Source organism: Diospyros lotus, chromosome 7 (assembly GCF_014633365.1).
Source record: "Diospyros lotus cultivar Yz01 chromosome 7, ASM1463336v1, whole genome shotgun sequence".
Taxonomy (NCBI): Eukaryota; Viridiplantae; Streptophyta; class Magnoliopsida; order Ericales; family Ebenaceae; genus Diospyros; species Diospyros lotus.
In genome coordinates, this window is record NC_068344.1 from 26433091 (window position 1) to 26456523 (window position 23433).

Genomic DNA, 23433 nt, shown 5'->3' on the forward strand with positions numbered 1-23433 from the left:
GGGAATAACAAAATTATCGCTCCCACGGACGCAACATGGTTGGTTCTCAGGTAGTAGATTACATTCAATAATGCATATTCGAATCATGACAGTCGCAGTGTGAGAATTTTACCCTCCTGTGGGAGTGACTCCTTGTGGGCACCATGCACTGTGTTCTTACCTAGTATACTATTGTGTACCGTAATTAACCCCTCCTACGTGTGTGAGGCAGTGTGTGAGGGGTCCTTAAGGTGAGGGATTTCATCTTTTGCACCCAAGAATAACAAAATTATCATTTCTTACTTACCTTTTATTGAAATATTTCTTTATATTCTATGATGTCTACAACTTAAAACCAATCCCAACCTTTATACAATACGATGATGTCTATAGTTTGGGGTGTAAGCGAAATAAACATATGAAAAAGAGACAAAAGGGTATTTCGTGTGTATTTTGTCTTTCTTTCCTATTCTATTATAGAATTCTTATCTAATTAAGAAAAATAATTTCTCTTTTTATGATACATCGTTCTCTCTCTTTTATAAGTTCTCTCGTCTCAACATAATAATATGTAGTATTAACAGAGTAAATTAATAAAAAAAAAAAAATTAAAACAAATAATAAATTAGGCATTCATACTAAGCAAATTTAAAATTAATTTTAAATTTTAAAAACACACTAAAATGTTTTAGTAATTTACCATTTCTTCTTTTCTAGTGGTGTGGGATTAAAATGAGAAATGCCTTTTATAATTATTAAATATTTATTTACTGTAGAGAAAAAAAATATAATATTCCTCAAAATAACAAATATAAGTTAAGATTATCATTCAATATATATTTTAAAATGCAATGTATGTATTACCAAAATGATATGTAATTTAGAATTATAAAAACATCATTATTATATATTTTTGTGACATTGTTTTCTCTAAAAAAAATGTAAAAATAGCAAGTTAATCATTCTCTAATTATCATCCACTTAATAAGTAATTTTCTTTTCTATATGTACATATTAATGAACTATATTTTAACAAAAATTTTGTACGTATCATATTGCCTCCAATTTTCTTTTCTTTTCTTTTGTTTTTAAATCATTTTATGGAAAATTAGCTTTACACTTTACAGCACCATGGACGGTTTTTGGTTTTAGCTTTGGTCTGAGTTTATTAGGGGAGGGGGAGAGAGAGAGAGAGAGAGGAAGAAGAAGAAGAAGAATGAGAATAATAAAACCCAGCAGCCTCACAAAGAGGATCGTCAAGAAAATGTGCAAAATACTCATAACCCACGATCAGAATCAGTGGGAAGAGATAATCGGAACCCTGTTCTCCCAAGAGGAAGGAGAAGTGGTTCCATCAGACATTGCTCATTTGGTGTTCGACCGAATTCCTGACCCGCATTTGGGTTTGAGGTTCTTTGACTGGCTAACTCAACGCCCACCGCCGTTCTTTTCTTCTCCTGATGCCCGTGCTTGTTCTTCCCTTCTTGAACTCTTGGCCAAGTCCAGAGTGTTTTCGGAGATTGAAACGCTGTTGCAGAGCATGAAAGGGCAAGATATGTTACCAACCCGCCAAGCCTTGGATGCTGTTATTCGATCATATTCAGATTCTGGGTTCGTGGATAAAGCCCTTGAACTGTATAGGACTGTGATGTCCACTTACAATTCCCTTCCTGATGTTCTTGCTTGTAATTCTTTGCTTAAGCTGCTTGTAGATATTGGTCAAATTGAAACTGCACATCGGGTGTATGATGAAATGGTTGAAAGAGATAATGGGGGAGGGGATGGCGGCTGTATAGATAATTATAGTACTTGTATAATGGTTAGAGGATTGTGTAAGGTAGGGAAGGTCGAGGAAGGTAGAAAGCTGATTGAGGACAGGTGGGGAGAAGGCTGTATACCCAATATTGTCTTTTACAATACGCTAATTAATGGCTATTGCCAGAAAGGTGACACTGGAAGAGCTTATGAGCTTTTTAAGGAGTTGAAATTGAAGGGATTTTTACCTACAGAGGAGACATTTGGTGCAATGATAAATGGGTTTTGCAAGGGAAGGGATTTTGAGGCGGTTGATAGGCTCCTGATGGAAATGAAAGCAAGGGGCTTAAATATTAATGTTGAAATCTATAACAGTGTCATTGATGCTCAATATAAGCATGGTTACGAGGTGAAGGTGATCGAGACTATAAATAAGATGATTGAGAGTGGTTGTGAGCCTGACATAGTGACTTATAATACCCTGATATATGGTTCGTGTAGGGGTGGAAAGGTTCAGGAAGCTGAAGAGCTTCTAAACCGCGCAGCGAGAAAGGGATTGGCACCCAATAAATTCAGTTATACTCCTCTCATACAGTATTATTGCAGACAAGGGGAATTTGTAAGGGCTTCAGAAATGCTGATCAAGTTGACAGAAAGAGGTGATAAACCTGATGTGATCACATATGGAGCTCTTGTCCATGGGCTTGTCTCTGCAGGTGAACTAGATGTTGCATTAGCCATTCGTGATAGAATGTTGGAAAGAGGAGTTTTGCCTGATGCTGGTATTTACAATGTCTTGATGAATGGATTTTGTAAGAAAGGCAGGCTTACTATTGCTAAACAGCTATTTGCTGAGATGCTTGACCAGAATGTGCTGCCCGATCCCTTTGTTTATGTCACTCTAGCTGATGGATTCATAAGAAATCGTGACATTAATGGGGCTAAGAAGCTTTTTGAGCTCATAATTGAAAAGGGTATGGATCCAGGTGTGGTGGGGTACAACACCATGATTAAGGGTTACTGTAAGCTCGGAATGATGCTTGATGCAATATCATGTCTCAACGAAATGATAAAAAAGCATATTTCTCCTGATGAATTTACTTATTCTACAGTCATAGATGGATATGTAAAGCAGGATGACTTGGGTGGTGCATTGAGGATGTTTAGTCAAATGGTGAAACGGCAATGCAAGCCAAATGTTGTTACTTACACCTCTCTGATTAATGGTTTCTGCCGAAGGGGAGATATCGATGGAGCTCAAAAAGCTTTTAGGGAGATGCAATCTCATGGTTTGCAGCCTAATGTTGTCACATATAGTGTACTAATAGGAAGCTTTTGTAAAGTGGGTAACCTTACAAAAGCGGCCTGTTTTTTCGAACAGATGTTGATGAGCAAGTGCACTCCCAATGAAGTTACTTTCCATTATTTGGTGAACGGGTTCTCAAATTGTGGACACAGTATTAACTACAATAAGGCAAATGAGTCTTGTGAACATGGGATATCTGTGTTTCTGAATTTTTTTAGAATGATGGTGTCAGATGGTTGGTTTCCAAGGATTGCTGCATATAGTTCTATTATTGTATGCCTTTGCTTATATGGAATGCTAAAGACCGCTCTCCAGTTGAGTGGTAATATTGGTAGTAAGGGCTGCATCTCTGATTCTGTTACTTTTGCCGCCCTGCTACATGGTGTTTGCTTGGAAGGACAATCAAAAGACTGGAAGAATATTATTCCATGCAATTTACATGAATCAGAGCTCAAGATTGCTTTGAAATATTCATTGATATTAGATGATTACCTGCCTAAAGGAGAGAGTTCAGAGGCTTCACAAATTTTGCAGACTTTTGTTGAAAAATGCAGGTCTCTTGGTGAAGAAGGGAATGATCTTGAGGATTTATTAAGTTAGGGGATCCCTCAAAATCCCAAACAGGATTTTCAAGTCCCAAAAACCAGAGAACTTTCTCATCACCTGGGAACTGATTGGATCTTAGATTGGGTCACCCCTTGGAAATGTTTTCAACCAAAAGCAGTCTTTTAATATTTGTCATTGTAAGCATCAAATCCTGTGTAATAATCACTGCTGGGTGGAATTATTCTAGATATTTTCTTGTTAGTGATGGTTATGGATTTTGATTTGGTTTACCATTTTGATGCAGGTTGTTCACTACCATTCAAAGGGAACTACAATCACAATATTGTGTACTGCCACGTTGAATGCAATGAAGCAGAAATGGCATTTCAAAGGTGCCAACTGGAACTGCTTTTCTTAAGAGATAATAGATGCAGTAATGTTATTTCTCCATTTCTTTTTCCTCATTTTCCAAGTTGACCCTCCCCCAACACACATAAAGCAGGAGCCTCATCCATTTTTTTTTTTTTTCATTTTTCAAGTTAAGAATTTGTATAAATTCGAATTTTCTACTGCAGCCTAAAGATTTTTCTGAGGAGAAACTGTTTGAAGTAACCATGCAGCAGCAGGTTACAGGTATCCCTATTATTAAAGTTGTTTTTGGTCATTGAAGTTGTTTCTGAGTCTTGTTAATTCAATGGATGATGCACTGCAGGTATCTAGATTATAAACCACAACTGTGGCACAAAGCCATCAAGGTTGTTTACATTTCCAAAATTAATACTGCACGCCATTTTGGTGGCAGTTTCTGTATAAATGTTCTAATAGCATAGAAATTGCCCAAGTCAGTCAAGTCTTATTTGCTTATGGATGTTGCTAACTCTATCTGCTGCTTTCATTCCGGAAAAATATTTGGTCATTTGATACCATATCTCTCTGCCTCGAGCCATAATTCTTGAGTTTGACCCTTTTCCCTATTGCACATTCTCTTTTTATTCTTTTTCTTTTGAAGATCCTAATATTATGAGGCACCTTCAACTTGAATTAGGTCACTTATCTTATTGGTGCTTGTTCCATTATTTTATTCTTTACAATGATTTGAAGACATTGGTTCACAGAAAAAAATTAAGATAAAGACAGAAATTCTACAGTAATAACAAAATAGAAGCCATCCTCATATCTTCAGATACGCTGGCTGCTTTTTATATTGCAAGCTGCATGGGCATCAGAAACGCCCTCTAGATTTTCAGTTATGTTACATAGAGTGATAAAATTTTTGAACGAGATTATTCCTCACATCCTTTTTTGTGAAAGTTATGTTGCAGTGAACTTGTCTACAGTTGCTTTCAGATTCCTTGTAATAAATTTCAGTAGTTTGGTTTTGAGGGTTGTTTTCAAATTTCTAATTTTGTCCTTTTTGCTTTAGAGTATGAAGACATATGACCACTTTTATTCAAATTTCTAATTTTGTCTTTTTTGCTTTAGAGTCTGAAGGCATATGATATGACCACTTTTATTATTTATTGTCACTCTGGTGGATAATTCATAACTTTTGCTTCAGTTGTGAGTTTCCTCCGTGTACCAACTGGTTTATGCTTTTGGGTGATCTATTTTTTGGTCTTAAAGAAATGCTGGAAAATGCATATTCCCAGTACAGTATACTTTGCCCTTTTTCCTGGTTTACTGCCTCATCCCATAAAAGCAGGGGAATAAAATAAAACAAAAACAGTAGTGTAATATGAGTTATTGATCAGGAAGTAGAAGGACAATGAGTGTTTTCAAGCATTAACTGCTTGATGTATGGTTAGATGCATGAACTCTAAAAGAGTTGTAATATAATCTATATGATGATTTTAGTGCAAAGAAATCCTGGATGCCGCAAGATGATACTTAGGAAATATTACTTTTCAGAACATCTTGTGCACTTTATTATTTTCTCTTGATATGTGTTGGAGAAGATAAAAGAAAAGAAAGATTGATTCAAAGCTGTGAACGACTAGATAAAGAGATAAGGTTGTTATGAGAAAAGATCAAAACAATTCAAACTAAGAGGATAAAGGAAAGAAAGGATGAAGAATTCTTTAAAACAGATGAGGGAATCCAAGTTCAAATTCATTCAAATTTGTAATGTAGTGTATTTAAAATTGTTATAATCTATTCTTGTAATTTAGGAGAGTTCTTAGGATATTTTTGTATATATAATTCACCCTATTGGTCAATGGAAAGAGAGGAAGAATATTCATAGTTCTATTCATTTTTCATGGTATCAGAGCCACATTCTTGTGGTAGACGTTTCCTTCTTGCCTACGGATTGTAGAATCCCTTAAGTCCACGACATGGCTGAAACTCAATCAGGTAGTGAGATGTCTACTACCGTCCCTCTTCCAACGACTCTTGAAAGCCACTCTCTTTAGATTACTCAGCATAAACTGAATGGAACCAACTTTAGAGAATGGTCCCAATCAATTTTGCTAGTAGTTCGAGGAAAAGGGAAAGTTGGTTATTTGACAAGAGCAATTCCCAAGCCTTCAAAACCATTTTATCTGGTCCATAGTGACATTTGGGGACCATCAATGACTCCTAATTTAACTAACACTCGTTGGTTCATCACATTCATAGATGACTATACAAGAGTTAACTGATTATTCTTAATGAAAGACAAATCTAAAGCCTATCTTATCTTCAAAAGGTTTTATCAAATGATAAAAAATGTCTTTCAATCCTCAATCCATGTGTTATGTTCAGACAATGGCCGAAAATATTTTTTTGATGACTTCAACCATTATCTAACTAAGCATGGTATCATTCACCAAAACTTATGCCCTTACAACCCTCAATAAAATGGGGTGGCAGAAAGAAAAAACCTCCATCTTTGTGCACAAGTCTCAACCTACTCAATCCAAGCTTGAACTTAAAGCTCTCAAATGCATATTTGTTGGCTATTCTCTTACTCAACAGAGATATAAGTGCTACTGCTCTACTACTTGGCACTTTATTGTGTCATGTGACGTCTCTTTTCTTGAGCATCAACCTTTTTTTTCCTAATATTTCTTTGTAGGGAGGCACATCTAGTATAGAGCAATATTGGAACTCCACCATATCTCTTCCTACTTGTTCACCTCTAGAGCCGGCCCTGGGCTAGGGTTACCAGGGCTACAGCCCAGGGCCCACAGCTGAGGGGGGCTTAATTTTTTCCTAAACTTATATATTTATGTGTATAAAAAATTAAAAAAAAAATTAACAAAAGGAGTTGCTGCTTGTACCCTGTCAAAAGAAGATTTCATTGCTATTTTTATTTTGTTAGTACATGTGATGATTGTTTTTGCTTCGATTAATTATGGAGGATGAAAGTAGGGGTGTCAACGGTTTGTATTGGTTCGGTTTTATAAGAATCCAGTAACCGAACCATTTTTAACGGTTCCGAAAAAATAAGAACCGTAGCCGAACCATTACATATATAAAATCAAACCATGACCAATCTGTCACACCGAACCGGTTTCGGTTCGATTTCGGTTCTACCCAATTAACATTTAGCTTCTAAACATTTTCGCAAAATATGAAATTACAAAAAAATTTGTTAATTAAAATAAACCCATAACTTCATTAATGCTTCAAGTTTTGAAGTAAAAGTAGAACAAAATAATTCATAGACTATCTCATCAAATGAGATTACATCGACCATTTAGTATAGCAATAGCGCATAAAAGCCTAGAAATAAAAGAGTTCATGAATCTCGCTAGTTTCCTAAGAAGTGATACTATTTATGCATATGTGTATATATATATACCCAAAAAAATTATAATATATATATAAGTATAATATCGGTTCTGGTTCGGTTTGAACCGTGGTTTCAAAAAAAAAAAAAACCAGTAACCAAACCAAATATATCGGTTCTTAATTTTTTAGAACCAGAATCTAACCATTGAACCAATCCAAAAGGCACGGTTTGGTCCAATTTGGTCCGGTTCACCAGTTTTCGAATATTTTTTGACAACCCTAGATGAAAGGAAGATTGATCAAATCAAGAAATGCTTACGGAGATTTGGGAGGAAGCATGTAGACTCAAATATGTAGTTTTCGTTTTTTAATGCAATATTTACAATGCAGGGTACTCTTTTTCCTTCGCTTGGGGTTTTGTCCCATTGGGTTTTCCCTAAACAAGGTTTTAATGAGGCTCCAAATTATTCTTCCTTATCTTTTGTAAATTCTTATAATTTTAATAAAATTAATTAGTTGATAATTTTTATTTTTTTATTTAATTTGTATAAAGGGGCACACTTGAAAAAATTTGCCCTAGGCCTCAGAAAACCCAAGACCGGCTCTGTTCACCTCCCACCTCTCCTTCTACTTCCCTACCTGCTGTTGAACCTGTTCCTGAACCACCTCAACCTATTCCTGAACCAGTCCCAGTCCCTATTTCTACCCAAAGCTATCAAGGGGGAGATCAGAACACCCAGATTCAGGAGGATGATCAGGCTTCTAACAAACCACCATTGGTTTATTCCAGAAGGCCTTGTGATCCTCAGCCAATCCCATTGTCTAATCCAGAGATAAGTCCAGATGATGGAGTTATGGAAGATGCTGGTGTTGTGGAAAGATTGGAATCTCAAGGATTTGATAACCTAGATATCCCAATAGCACTAAGGAAAGGGGTGAGATCATGTACCAAACACCCTATTTCCAATTATTTGGGGTATTCATACCTATCTCCTCAGTTTAGAGCTTTTTCTGTCAGCATTGATGATATTGTAATCCCTAGAGATGTATATCATGCATTACAAGATGAAAAATGGAAGGCAACAGTTATGGAAGAGATGCAGGCTTTAGAAACCAATGGCACTTGGGAGATTATGAGACTACCTTGTCAAGCCCCTGAATTGGGGTTGGGCAATTCCAGAAATTTGAATAGAACAAAATGCAAAGAAAGAGAGAGAGAGAGAGAGCAAAGAACTTGTATTCTTCTAACAGTATAATAGTAAAGCTAACTAACGTAATAGCAAAGCAGTAGGCTGTTGTATAGTTAGCTAACCCCCTAACCATTTAACCCCCCAACTAGTTAACAACTAACGGTTCATACAAGCGGTTACTACCGGCACATTTATTGATTTATCCCTAGGATCGTGACAATCCCCTCCCCTTTAAACAATTCTTGTCCTCAAGAATTCAAAGTAGTCCAACAGCCTAGGGAAATTGCTTCAATAGATCCGGTAGGTACTCCCAAGTAGTGTGATCCAAATGGAGATGGGACCACTCCACCAAAACTTGGGTTAGGGGTAGGGCTCCTTGGTATATCACCCTTTTCTCCACTATAGCACAGGGTTCAATCACCTCTTCCACTTCTTCCGCACTTGGTGGCAGATCTGGACTAGTAGAAGCAATAGGCCCTTTAGCCTTCTTCAGTAATGAAACATGAAAAACCAGATGGTTTGTCACTCCTTCTGGAAGCTGTAACTTATAGGCCACTTGACCAACCTTGGACACAATGGAATAAGGCCCAAAGTATTTCGGACTGAGCTTAAAAGCTGGTATGGATGTATAGGGGTGTTGTAAAAATCGTCTAACCTTGAGGTTGACCTTATTCCCAATGTTAAATGACCTCTCACTCCTTTTGTCCGGTACTTGTTTTATACCGTTTTGGGCTGTAGCCAATTCCCTCTTAAGCATTGTCAACGTCTGCTGCCTTTGCTGTAAGTAGTGCCCAACTGCAGCCATAGTAGGTGAGGAATCTGAAATAGCTGGCAGAAATGAAGGCTTATACCCAAACATAGCCTCAAAAGGGCTTCACTTGATAGCACTATGGTAGTTGGAATTATACCACCATTGTGCTAATGGCAACCATTTGTTCCAGCTCTTGGGGGTGGTGAAACACATGTATCTTATGTATACCTCAAGACATTGGTTGACCCACTCCGTTTGGCCATCTGTTTGTGGGTGATATGTGATAGACCCCTGATTCACTAGACGTACCAAAGGCGTCCAAGGAATTGGGGATAGTTTAGGAATTAGGCTGGTGGTTGTAACAGCCAGCCAGGTGGAGGAGGGGTAGAACAGGAATTACAAGGTTGTGTAACAACCTGCATGTGGGATTCCAATTCCGTTAGAGAGGGAGTGAATAAAAGAGAGGTGGTGGCAGGTGAGGGCGGAGAATTTACAGTGGTGTTAGGAGAGATTAAGGGCCTCTCGAATTGCCCTGTTTCCTGTTTCTTTCTTTTCGATTGTAATCGGATTGTAATCCTTTGCTATTGAATCGGATCATCCTACATTTTCTGGGAGTCTACCAATATGCAGTGGACATACATAATCCCACTCCCAACTTTCTGAATAACTCTTACCAAAAGGCATAAAAATTTTGTCTCTATTCGAGACAATGGTCTTAGGTATGCCATGGATTTTTGCCACTATATCTAGAAATATCCTAGCCACTTCTTGGGCTATAAATGGATGTGATAGGCTGATCAAATGTCTGAATTTGGTTAGGCGGTCAACTACCACCATTATGGCATCCTTTCCTTCTGACCTTGGTAATCCCTCCACAAAATCCATGGAAATCCCTTCCCATTCTTTCTCGGGCAATTGCTAAGGGCTCTAGTAACCCTGGATAGGCAACTTGCTCTTGTTTACACCTCTGACAAACTGCACAAGACAACACAAATTCTACAACTTCTTTCTTCTGTTTAGGCCAAAAAAATAACTGTTTCACCTTATGATATGTAGTGCAGACTCCCAAATGACCTCCCAATGGTGAACAATGAAGCGCCTTTAAGATCCTTTCCTTTAGGGGTTTGTCATCCCCCGCTACTATTCTTCCTTTAAACCTCACCAATCCATTTGAGAGTGAGTACCCCGAAGACCCTACAGGCTGCACAGTTAATTGTGCGACCAGTTCCTTAAGCCACCCCATTTGATCATAACTTGCTTCTAATTCCTTCACCCATTTTGGAATCACGGCTGTGATGGCTTGGCAGTCCCCCTTTTCTTCTCTTCTTGATAGAGCATCAACCACCACGTTTTCCTTTCCCCTTCGATATTGAATATTGTAGTCGGAACCCATCAATTTGGATACACTCTTCTGCTTCAACTGCATATGCAACCTCTGTTGGGATAAAAATTGGAGACTTTCATGGTCCATTTTGATCACAAATGGGCTTTCCTCCAAGTAATGGCGCCACTTATCTATTGCCCCCAACACCGCCAACAACTCCTAGTCATAAATGCTTAGTCCCAAGTGTTTTTGGGACAAAGCTTGACTGATGAACGCCAATGGATGACCCTCCTGCGTAAGGACAACCCCAATTCCACTATCACACGCATCTGTCTCCACTGTAAAAGGCTTGGAGAAATCTGGTAAAGCTAACACCGGGGCTAGAGTTATGGATTTCTTTAAGGCTAGGAAAGTTGTTTCAGCCCTAGGATTCCATTGAAATCCATCTCTCTTGAGTAGCTCCGTTAGGGGCTTGTTGATCAGCCCATAGTGCTGAATAAATTTTCGGCAATACCCAATCAGCCCCAAGAATCCCCTTAATTCCTTCACTGTCTTAGGCCTAGGCCATTCCACCATTGCTTCTACTTTCTTTGGATCAGTCCTCACACCTTCCCCAGAGATTATATGACCTAAATACTACACCTTTTTCTTAGCAAAGGTACATTTAGAGAGCTTGACATACAATTGATGAGACTTAAGGACCTCAAATGTAGTACGAAGGTGTAATACTCGAGAAATTCTTGAGGTTATAAATGGCATTTTATGAAGGGCATAAGTGGAATTTTTGAAAGAATGAGGCTATAGGGTACACTGACACAGTTTTAAGAGACCGAATCGATTGAAGGGAGTACCCCAGACCCTAGATATTTAAGGAAAATGGAATAATATCGATGAGTAATTCGAGTTATGATTTTAGGCATCAAAAGAAGTTGAATCGGGAACAGTTTTCAGTACAACTGTGAATCAGGCTGAAAAATTGAATCGTTGTAGGGGACTTCCGAAAAGTCAACGGAACCCTGAGGGAGCTCCGATTTTGCGTTAAGATCAACCATGAAATGGTTTCAAGATGAAACAAGGGTCCCGTGAGGGACCGGAGGGCAAAATCGACCTTGTCGAGTAATTTGGAGTTATTAATTTTGGGTTTTAAGTATCTCAATGATTATTAATTTAATATTTGAAGATATAATTGTGATTATGCAATGCATAAAATGGGATTAATAATTTAATTGAAGAATTTATAATGATTTTAATAAATTATATATGCAAATTATATATATACGTGTATACGTATCTGTGTGCTGTGAATGAAATCAGGGGGGTATTACAATAGAATATGTGATGCTCAAGAGTTGTGAGTGTATAATTTAAATATTTTTGTGGGTGAAATGTGCGTGGTGGGCTAGGATAGAATTCTTTAATAAATATATATATATATATTATGTCAGTAAATGAGTGAAGGCCAAGTTCCAACATATAATTTATGTATTTATCTGTGTGAAGTGTATGTGAGATGTGCGTGAAGGCCAAGGCTTGGCCATGATGATGGAATTATAAATGTATATATGGAGTGGTGGCCAAGAAGGATGCAATTATAATATGTAGATAATGTAATTATTATATGTATGTATAAAGTGGTGGCCGAGTGATAGGTATAATTAATATATAATATTTACATACGTGTGGAGTTGCAAATTGAAGATTTGAGATGTGCTTGCAACTTTAATATATATACTTATATGTGCTTGGAGGCCAAGCACCAAATCAGGGATTGGCAAAATTTGTGGGTGTAATCAGTGGTAGCATAGGAAGTATTATATATATATAATATTCATATATATGCTTGGAGCCCAAGCACAAGTCGAGTATAAATAGGCATTGGGCGCAAGGTGGAGAAGGCGTAGGGAAGAGAAGAGAGAAGGAAGAAGAGGAAGAGGAGAAGGAAGAGAAAAATAGAGGAAAAAAATAGTAGAAAGTTTTTGAAAAATTCTAGAGATTTATTTGAAGTTCAAGGGACGTGTTGGGGCTCGGAAATTAGTATTTAAAAGCTTGACACCAGAGTCGAGATTAAGCTCGAATTTCGAGGCATTCTGAGTTACATTTAAGGTGAGCGTTCTACCGAAAAACTTGGTTTTAACTTCTGAGTGTTCCTATGTCACGACTTGGCCAGACAACACACCTTATCCTAATTCCAATGCGAATTAGGATAGCTTGATGCTCGCACTAGAAGCAGTAATCAGCGAGAAAGAGAGAAGAAGAGAGAGCAATCTAGAAAAGAAGAACAGAGAGAGTAAGAATGGAGAGAGTGAGAGAATTTAGAGAAGGAAACAATAGGAATTTTGTTGTTCATTCATGCCCCCTCTCGTTGAAGGTAGGCGGATATATGCTCACGCCTGAGAAGATTCCCTGCCAGGTGAGGTCTACTCTCATAACAAACTCAGGATTCCCTGCCTGGCTGTAACGGTTTTCCTTCTAGAAGGCCTAACAGAAAGTAAGCTACTCTGTTAAGGAATAACAGCAACAAATAATAACTAACAGCAATTAAGCTAAGCAGAAAAAATTAAATTCAAGTCTCGGAAGGGTCTCCTCGTGACATTTCCCCTACCTTAACAATTTTCTTGTCCTCAAGAAATGCTGAGGAGATTAGCTGCCCTTGGAAATTGCTTGAGGAGATCGGGTAGATACTCCCAGGTATTATCTTCTGGAGGTCTTCAATGCCATCTAACCAACACCTGCATGAGTGGAGCGCCATGTTTGTAGATCACTCTTCACTCCAAAATAGCCTCAGGTTCCATGGCTTGCCCGGCCTCTGCAAGAATGGTTGGTAGGATTGCACTGACAGGTTGCTCACCCACTGCCTTCTTAAGGAGAGATACATGAAATACCGAGTGGATGAGCGATCCTGCTGGTAGCCGAAGTCGGTATGCCACCTTCCCCACCCTGGCCTCTATAGGAAACGGCCCATAGTACTTAGGACTGAGCTTGGTCACCTTTTTTTTGAGTGAGGGACTTGAGGTGAGGATATTTTAACCTCAAGTATACTTCGTTCCCCACTTTGAACTCTCGTTCGCTCCTTTTTCTGTCCGCGAACTGCTTCATGCGGTTCTGAGCTGAAGCTAATTCCTGCTTCTGCTGTTGTGTCACCTCTCTCCTCCTTCGCAAGTAGTCATCCATCGAAGCTACCCTGGATTCGCTTTCTACTGCAGGTATAACAAACGATTGGTACCCAAACAACACTTCAAATGGGGTCATCTTGATGGAGGAATGGTGGGAAGTATTGTACCACCATTGAGCTAAGGCTAGCCATTTGTGCCATTCCTTGGGTTGCACTAGGCAGATGCACCTCAAATAGGTCTCAAGACTTTGGTTCACCCTCTCGGTTTGGCCGTTCGTTTAAAGGTGATGGGCAGTGGACATGCTCAGCTTCATTCCTATTGATTGCATCAGTTCTTGCCACATTATGTTGGTGAAGATTCGATCCCGGTCCGAAATTATAGTCTTGGGAGTCCCATGTAATTTAACCACCCTATCCAAGAAGGCTCTCGCCACTTCTTGAGCTGTGTATGGATGGGTTAATCCAATGAAGTGTGCAAACTTGGTTAATCTATCCACCACCACTAAGATGTTATCTTTCCCTTCAGACCTTGGCAATCCTTCCACAAAGTCCATTGATACGCTTGACCAAGCCTGATCGGGAATAGGCAAAGGCTGTAATAGCCCGGGGTAGGCTACTGTCTCTAATTTACACCTTTTACAAGTGTCACAAGCTTGCACCATCCCCTTAATCTCTGACTTCATCCTCGGCCAATAGAAGACTCGCCTCACCCTTAAATATGTGTTTTGTTCTCCTGAGTGTCCCCCCATGGGCGATGCATGTAAGGCCTGAAATATCTTCCCCTTTAGGTTTGCTTTATCCCCGATTACTACCATTCTCTGATACCTCAGCATCTCTTGATTTAAGGTATATCCTTTCCCCACGTCTGCCCCTAACGCTAGCCCCTCCAGCAGGGGTTTAAGCTTCTCATCCCCATCATAACTGTCAATCACCTCAAGGTACCACTGGGGAATCACTTCGGTTATGGCTACCGAACTTCCTTCTTCATGGAACCTTGAAAGTGCGTCGGCGGCAACATTTTCTTTCCCTTTTCGGTACTGAATAAGGTAGTCCAACCCCATGAGCTTGGCCATCCCTTTCTTCTGCAGCTGTGTTTGAAGTCTTTGTTGTAGCAAGAACTTCAAACTCTCATGGTTAGTCTTGATTATAAATCTTCCTCCCTCTAAGTAGTGCCTCCATTTCTCTACAGCCATTAGAACTGCTAGGAACTCCTTCTCATATATGCTGAGTTCCAAGTGTTTAGGACCTAGCACTTGGCTTAGGAATGCTAGTGGTCTTCCCTCCTGAACCAGGACTGCACCACTTCTGGTCCCACTAGCATCGGTCTCCAGAACGAAAGCTTTGCTGAAATCTGGCAGACCAAGGGCTGGCACCCTGCTCATGGCCATTTTCAGTTCCTCAAAAGCCTCCTCTGCCTTGGGTCCCCAGCTGAAACCCCCCTTCTTCAACAATTCCGTTAGCGGTTTGCTAATCATCCCATAGTTCTTTACAAACCGGCGATAATACCCGGTTAAACCCAAGAATCCTCTCAAAGCCCTTACCGAATTTGGCCTTGGCCAGGACACCATCGCCTCCACCTTGGGATATAATATGTCCCAAGTACTCCACCTGCCCTTGGCCAAATGCGCACTTAGACCTCTTAATAAACAACTGGTGAGATCGGAGGATATCAAGGGTAACTCTAAGGTGAGATAAGTGTAGTTCAAATGAGGGGCTATAAACGAGTATGTCATCAAAGAATACCAATATGAATTTTCGAAGATGAGGTTAAAAAATGGTGTTCATAAGGGATTGAAAAGTGGATGGGGCGTTGGTGAGTCCAAAAGGCATCACCAAGAATTCAAAATGCCCATGATGAGTCCTAAAGGCTGTCTTGGGGATGTCCTCGGGTTTCATTCAGATTTGGTGGTAGCCTGAGCGCAAGTCTAGCTTAGAAAAGAACCGAGCATTGTGTAGCTCGTCCAACAGGTCTTCTATCAAAGGAATAGGGAATTTATCTTTGATGGTTATAGCTTTCAGTTGGCGGTAATCCACACAAAACCGCCATGTTCCATCTTTCTTTTTAACCAAAAGGACGGGAGAAGCAAAGGGACTTTGGCTGGGTCGGATGATGGCTTGTTTAAGCATTTCCCTCACCAATTTTTCAATTTCATTTTTCTGGAGTGGGGGTAACGATAAGCTCTAATGTTGATAGGCTCAGTTAGTGGTTTTAGGTGGATGGTGTGGTCATGAACTCGAGTAGGAGGAAGTGATTGAGGTTCAAGGAAGAGATCCTCATACTCAACCAGCAATCTATTAAGGAGGTCTAAGTAACGTACCTGTTCGGGCCCTCCCAGGTTTGCACTAACCGTTGAGCACGTTTCCCCTTGCAATGTCGGACCTGCCTAGACCTCCACTGCTGCCATGATCGAAAAAAGTTGTGGCCAGCGCCCCCATTTTCCCTTGATCGCCCTCTGCAGTCTCCTTCTCGACATCATCTTGCACATTCCCACCTCCTTCCCTTCGGATAGTGTCATTTTCCTCCCCTCTTTCTCAAAGGACACTTCCATCCTGTTAAAATCGAAACTGATGGGGCTCACCCCTTTCATCCAATCTACCCCTAGGACTACATCACAGCCCTCTAGCTGCAGGAGCCTCAAATCTGTTTCGAATTTTTCTCCTTGCATTTCCCAACAAAACTCGTTACATGCTGAATTACTCAACACTCTTTGGCCGTTAGCTACTGTTACACTCAAAGGGAGAGTCCCTGTGAGTTGGCACTTCAGCCTTCCTGCGGTGTTCTCATCCAAGAAGCTATGGGTGCTTTCGCTATCAATTAAAATCATAAGATCATTACCTTTATAGCGTTCTCCCACCTTAATGATCTTGTTGTTAGCCACTCCCTTTAGAGCGTGAATGGAAATCTCCCCATTGTCCTCTGTTACTTCCTCCTTGCTGTTTCCGTCTATTTCCTCTTCTTGGTTTTCTTCCTTGTCTCCTTCCAATAAGAGAATTTGCCTCTTGCAAGGCTGTCCTGGGTGATACTTGTCACTGCATCAAAAGCAAAGGCCAGCCAACCTCCTTTGCTCTCTTAATTGTTCCTCAGAAGGAACCGAGCTCGACCCACCTGCACCTCTGACCACCTGGTTACCCCTTGCCGCACCGCGAGGGTAACTCCTTCCCCCGACAAGGTTGGCTCCGATATTCACTCCCCGCTGCTGCAGTCTCTGCTTCCTCATTAGTGCCTCCACCGACATCTGTTGCAGTCGGGCGCTTTCCAACTCTTGCTCCACCGTCCTCGACTTCATCATTTTGACCATTGGTCGTAACTCCTCATTCAAGCCGCTTAAGAAGCTTGACACGAAGTAAGCCTCGGAGAAATGTGGGTTGTGACCTAGCATAAACGATCTTAACTCCTCAAACTTCTTCAAATAGGCATCTACACTTCCCATTTGTTTAAGCTTATTGAATTCTTCTATCGTGTCTGGCATACTCCTCTCTCCGAATCGCTCACAAAGCTTTTCAGAGAACTCCTCCCACGTATAATCTCCCCTCACACTTAGACATCCTTGAAACCAGGCATCCACCGCTTCATTAAAGTAAGCAGTGGCTAACAGCACCCTCTGTCCTCTAGGTATATTATGCCAGCTGAACACCCTCTCACACTTCCTCAACCACCATCGAGGATTAGCTCCTTCAAACACGGGTATCTCCATCCTAGGCATGGTGAACCCCAGAGGATGGCCGTGAGGCTGTTCAATCCTCTCTCTACCCATGACCCCTTCTAACTCTTCGTCATGCTCTACCTCAATCTCAGATGTACCTTCCCTCCTGTGCGTTCTAGTTCTCGGTAAAACAGGGTCGTCCCTCTCGCACGGAGGAAAGTCAGGAGCCATCCTTACCGTATTCTGGCGTGTAAACATGAGCATAAACTGCTGCATGTCCTCTCGTAGCCTCATCATAGATCCTTCCAACCTCTGTTCTAGTCCCACCAACGACCCTTCCAGCTTGCGATCCATTGCTACGATCGCTTCATGGTTCCTTTCTCCTCGAATCTCCAGTTGGTCGATCCTCCCTTGAAATTCTGACACAGTCGAGCTAACCTGCTGCAACTGCGTCTCAAAATTTTTCATGCGGGTTCCTTCCGCCATTTCTTAAGTTGCAGCCTCTGCCCAGAACCGATGCTCTGATACCAAGATTGTCACGGCTTGGCCAGACAACACACCTTATCCTAATTCCAATGCGAATTAGGATAGCTTGATGCTTGCACCAGAAGCAATAATCAGCGAGAAAGAGAGAAGAAGAGAGAGCAATCCAGAAAAGAAGAACAGAGAGAGTAAGAATAGAGAGAGTGAGAGAATTTAGAGAAGGAAACAATGGGAATTCTATTGTTCATTCATGCCCCCTCTCGTTGAAGGTAGGCGGATATATGCTCACGCCTGAGAAGATTCCCTGCCAGGTGGGGTCTACTCCCATAACAAACTCGGGATTCCCTGCCTGGCTGTAACGATTTTCCTTCTAGAAGGCCTAACAGAAAGTAAGCTACTCTACTAAGGAATAACAACAACAAATAATAACTAATAGCAATTAAGCTAAGCAGAAAAAATTAAATTCAAGTCTCAGAAGGGTCTCCTCGTGACATCCTACTTTAAACTTGATTTTGTTGTGAGTGGTTCTCCCCCAAACTTGTTAACTGCGGGTGTTTCTACCCTAAAACTTGGTATTTATACTACCAAAACGTGTTGAGAATTCATGCAAATGATAACTTGTGACGGTTGGTTTCATGAGGGAGGTTCGTCTCTAAATGTTTTGTACTTGTGCATTGCATTTTATAAAACGTTATTTATATGATGCATTAAATTGTGAAATATGGCATTGTCATGCGTTTTGTGATTGTTTATATGGAATGTCAGCCTAAAATGTTGTCTGGATAGTGTAGCCATAATTCTCCAAGGGTGTGATGGAATAATAGGGGTATCTTGTGCTGGTGTGCAAGCCAAGATAGCTGCCTTGCTTTCCGTGCTGGGCCGTTTGGTCAGGGAAGTTGCATTAGGATGATTAGGTGGTCCATATGGGATTTGAGTTGGGATTGGGTAGTGGTTCTTGGATGCTTTTGAGTGGGAACGTAATCTTCGACGTAAATGTGGTGAGCCGGGTTCCTGCGTTGATGTGACCCTCTTGGGCCGGGAGTTGGTAACGATTATTCCCGAGATGTTGGAGAGATGCGTTGACTTGCCCCTCTTAAGCTAGAATTGCGTCGTGTCGATATGTCGGTATGGTGGCATAGCTTTTAGAGAGATTGCTCTTTTCTCGTGATAGGGTTAAGTGCTGTGGGATTCTCTTGGGCTAGAGTTTGCCGGGTTGTGTTGGTTTATTTCATGTTTTGCATACATTCATGAAAATATGTTTTGAACTCTCACTTAGATGATTCATCATCTAAGAAGGACTTTGTTCTTGGAATATTCAAACGTTCCAGGTGAAGGCAGCGGTGCAAAAGGGAAAGGGATCGCCGAGGGGTGACGGCGATTAGTGAATAGTTTACTTTATGTCGTTTTCAATTATGTTGTTAATTTTGATGACGTCATGTAAACGTTGGTTCGACTTTATATAATAAATAAAGTGGTTTTGATTGTGTCTGTTGAGGTTTCGATCTAGCTTTCGCATTTGAGATGATGTACTTGTCTTAGTTTATTGATGGTTCATAGTTGATATACTGAGAAGGTGTAACGGGATCTTCGGGGAATGGTTTTGTGTTGAGTTTCCGTTAATTAGAAAAAAAATATCCCCGGAATCTTACATTACCTAACACCTTGGGAGAGTGGGGTGTTACAGAAGGTGTAATAGGTGTTGTTCAAAATTGGGACTATAAATGAGGATGTCATAAAAAAAAAAAAAAAACAAGGATGAACTTCCTCAAATAGGATTAGAAAATTTGGTTCATCAATGCTTGGAAAGTAGCTAGAGCATTGGTTAATCCAAAGGGCATAACAGTAAATTCATATAGCCTTTGGTGGGTTTTAAAAGCTATTTTTGGAATATCAGAGGGTTTCATGCGAATTTGATGGTAACCAGACCTAAGATCTAGCTTAGAAAAGATTTTAGCACCAAACAATTCATCAAGTCTTCAGTTAGGGATATGGGAAATTTGTTTTTGATTGAATTAGAGTTGAGTTGTCGGTAATCAATGCAAAATCTCTATGTTCCATCTTTTTTTCTTTTTTTTTGATAAGGACTGGAGATACATAAAGCATGAAATGCTACCAAGTAATATTCTTCCCACCAATCAGTAGTTGGAAGGAAATCTCGAGGTTAACTCTAACCTTAACACAGTTAAAAATCCTATGCTAGAGCAAAAGAGGCAGCTAGAATCATGCTATAAATGTGGAGACAACTTTCGCCCAGGCCACCAATGTAGAAGACTACTACTGAACATGGAAGGACTAGATGAAAAGAAGAAGAAGAGGTTGTTTTCCATCAAGAAACCGGTGAGTGCAAGGTGATTGCTAGGGAGGAATTGCAGAAACTATTATAGAAGGGGGCTCAAGAGTCACAACTGCATTCTTTACAAGCTGTTGAGTTTGAAGAAAGGGCTGAGGCAGAGGAAGAACATTCAAAGGCTGCGAACGCTGCTACACTTCTACCACTCAAAGGGAAAAAGCAAAGGAGAAAGAAAGAGAGAAGGAGGCAACAAGTATTGAAAGCAGGGATTAGTTGAATTGTAGCCCGTCGTTGTAAATTCTTAGGGACGAGAATTTTCTTAAGGGGAGGGAAAATGTTATGACCCTAGGGGTAGATTAGACATTTGGGGGGAAGCTTAAAACTAATTGTAACAAACAGGAGGATGAGTAGTTGTATGCGGTTATAGGCAGGTGGTTGAGTGGTTGTAGATAGTTATAACTCTTTCAGTTGACAGTTAACTCTCAACAGAAAAGAGAAGCCTTAAGAAGGCTTTTGTAAGAAGTTGGGGGCAGTTTTTGGAATAATAACAGAATCTCTTCAATTCTTTCCTCTCTCAAATTCTCTCTCTGTTCTTTCTCTCGCTCTTTTGCTCTTTCTCTCTGTTCCTATCCCAACTTCTAGTCTTTCTTCTTGGAATTCTCCCTGAATTCCCAGATTGCCCAACCCTCAACTCGAGGGCGTGACAATGTGTTTTTTTGTTTCTTAGAGCTGCTAAAATACGAAACTATAAATAAAATTAGGGCACACCATTTGGCACATATTCTAAAGCTTTTGATGAGTAACCATGTCTGATGTGGGCACAACACTTTCCTATATTGTAAACTTTAACCTCAGGGGTGGTGAACAATAATTGGGTTGGGTGTCCATAGTTTTTGAACACTACACTAAGCTTCTCTTCTTTCATCCCTTTTCTTTCCACACCCTTCATACCTGAGCACTCTGCATTACTGCACAGTTTGTCTATTAGTAGGTACATATACCCACATTCTGGATCTTTGGTTTTCAGATCATTTTTTTAATTTATTTATGGAGCAATAGTACATTTGCATGAAACTTATTTTCATTTATTCTTCACGCAAAAATCACTCCTTTTGAGTATAAAAAATGTTGAACATAGAGGAGCAAATGGGAGCTACAGCGAAAAAACTGGTGGGTGTGGCAAGAGAGGTGGAAACATTGCATGCTGAGAAAAAGCACGTTGTAAGTTTTCCTGCTTATTTGTATAAACAATTGTATTCTGGATATGCAGCGCCAAGCCATCATGGTGTAACATACGTGCATAATGATCCTCTAAATCCACCTCCTGTGCATGGCAGTGGTGCCTATAGTCAGAGTTATGGAAGACAACATGGTCAGATGGGTCTTGGGGCTACATCAGAGAGGGAATGATCCCGAATGCAGGTGGCAGCAGAGCAGCTGCTTCTGGTGGTGCATCTGTGCCTGGTGCTGCTTCTGCCTTGGGAGGAGCGTATGATGCCCCGCCCCACCCACCATAGGTGAAAGCTCATAAGGTGCCGTTAGAACTGTAGCTGCACATTTGCGCCGTTTGCAGACACTTGCTAGTTATGTAGTCCTCATTGTTAATTGGTTTTCCTCGACTAAAAATATACCACCTTCAGGGACAAATCTTCTATTGTGAATTTTCTGTATTTGCATATGGTTTAAAAGTTAATTTATGCTCTAAAAGCATCAAAATGCAATCTGTGATGCTTGCCTATGGCTCAGGCGATTCCAATGGTAGGGTACATTCACCTTCTTTCCGTAGTTTATACCCTCCAGGTTTTGAAGACAAATCAGTTTGTTACATTGTTCTGTGGTTCTTTTTTGTTGCCTAAACAGACTTTTTGGTGGATGATCCTCTTCGTTTTTTATGTGCCTTTGATTTCTGCATTTTGCTTGTGATTGCTCGAGCTCCCATCTCTGCCTGTCTTTATCTTCTCGTTGATGATGGCTCCTCTTAATTTTTTGTTTCTGTCGCTGCAATTGTATCTCTGCTGTGATCAGTATTTTTGCCATGATAATTAACCAGGAATTTCTCATAAAAAATCAAAAGGTGCCAGTTTTATACTATCATTGTAGTTCTAGTTTTTGTTGTTATAAAGCTTTATTACGTTGAGAAAAATAATGACATTTTCATCTATTGTTTCTTTTCTCTTATGATGAATTATTTGGAGATTTCATGGCAACTTAAAAATCAACTTTGGAACCCTGGTTTTGTTTCTACTATTTATCTTCTGCATTTTGGTTTTTCCTTTTTCTAGTATTTTACCTAATTACCTCATGAGATATTCAGATCGTGCTTTTCCCATCTGCTATCTTGATAACCTAATTTCAACCATTTTTGTACTTTTGATTCTCTCCTAGGGGGATAAAAGTGGTGGAGATGACTGAAGAGTTCGTACCTCACGGTTGCTTGGTGGCAATTATCAGGAAGGAAAAGCCTATTGTTAAGGTTTGTTCTTATTGTGTTAATTTGCCCATTTTCATTAGGTAGGGTAAATAGCTAAAAGAATGCCAGACTTTTACCCATTTTCAGATTTATTTTGGAGGCTTCCGTTTTATCATTTCACTTCTTGAATTTTCAATTCTATATGTTGCCGCCAAACTTCTATTAAGATCATGCTGCTCCAACAATAACGTGCTTTTATCCCACTCACACACACTCACACACCCCTATGCTTTGCTCTTCAAATTTGTTATCACATCTAGAAAGGAAGAAACAGGTTAGAAACATTTATCTTTCAGCATTTTGTTGTTGTTATATAGCTAGCTACTAGCATCTACCATTTCCCGGGTTACTTGTTTGCAATTGCTAAGCTCTGAACATGATTTTTTTTTTTCTTCCTTCTTGTAGTGCTGAAAAGTTGGTTTTCAATCAAATTGATTCTCTTCCAATGCAATACATTGTTATTGGTGCTTTATGGTTGCTTGCCATCACATCAAGGGCCTAGAGAAGGAAGATGAAGGGCACCCAAAATTCCGAGTGTTGAAATTGAATTCCTGATTCTGTTTGTTTCTTGTTCTTTTTGAAAGGGGAATGAATGTAATCAAATTTCAATAGTTCATCTATCTTCCATCTTCAATTGTAACGACAGCTTTCAATCATAGATTGAGGCTTATACAACACTTTTGCATATGAGGTTAATTACAAGGCTAGATGTAAAATTACATTGGCCCCCACCCAATATTTATTTTGAATAATATACTCATTTGATTGAATATGTTGTCGAATGTCTAGATGAGTTGTTCCTTTTGCAATAAAAAAATTAGGTTTTGTTAGTCTTGAAATATAAAATATTAAAAAAATACACTTAGTAC

At 39.9% G+C, this 23433-nt stretch overlaps 1 protein-coding gene across 7 annotated transcripts; it reads left to right on the forward strand.

The window, feature by feature from the left end:
• Nucleotides 1-1126: 1126 nt before the first annotated feature.
• LOC127806311 (pentatricopeptide repeat-containing protein At1g52620) lies at nt 1127-23328 on the forward strand. Of its 7 annotated transcripts, none has more exons than XM_052343522.1 (7): nt 1127-3783; nt 3891-4019; nt 4162-4219; nt 21233-21315; nt 21432-21626; nt 22480-22567; nt 22970-23328. In XM_052343522.1, exon 1 carries the CDS (start codon nt 1196-1198, stop codon nt 3638-3640), a length of 2445 nt encoding a protein of 814 aa, XP_052199482.1. In that variant the 5' UTR covers nt 1127-1195; the 3' UTR covers nt 3641-3783; nt 3891-4019; nt 4162-4219; nt 21233-21315; nt 21432-21626; nt 22480-22567; nt 22970-23328. The 7 variants fall into 7 exon arrangements, with proteins under 7 accessions (XP_052199482.1, XP_052199481.1, XP_052199483.1 ...); XM_052343521.1 differs by having other exon boundaries at nt 3891-3978; XM_052343523.1 differs by having other exon boundaries at nt 3891-3978; nt 21432-21611.
• Nucleotides 23329-23433: the final 105 nt, after the last annotated feature.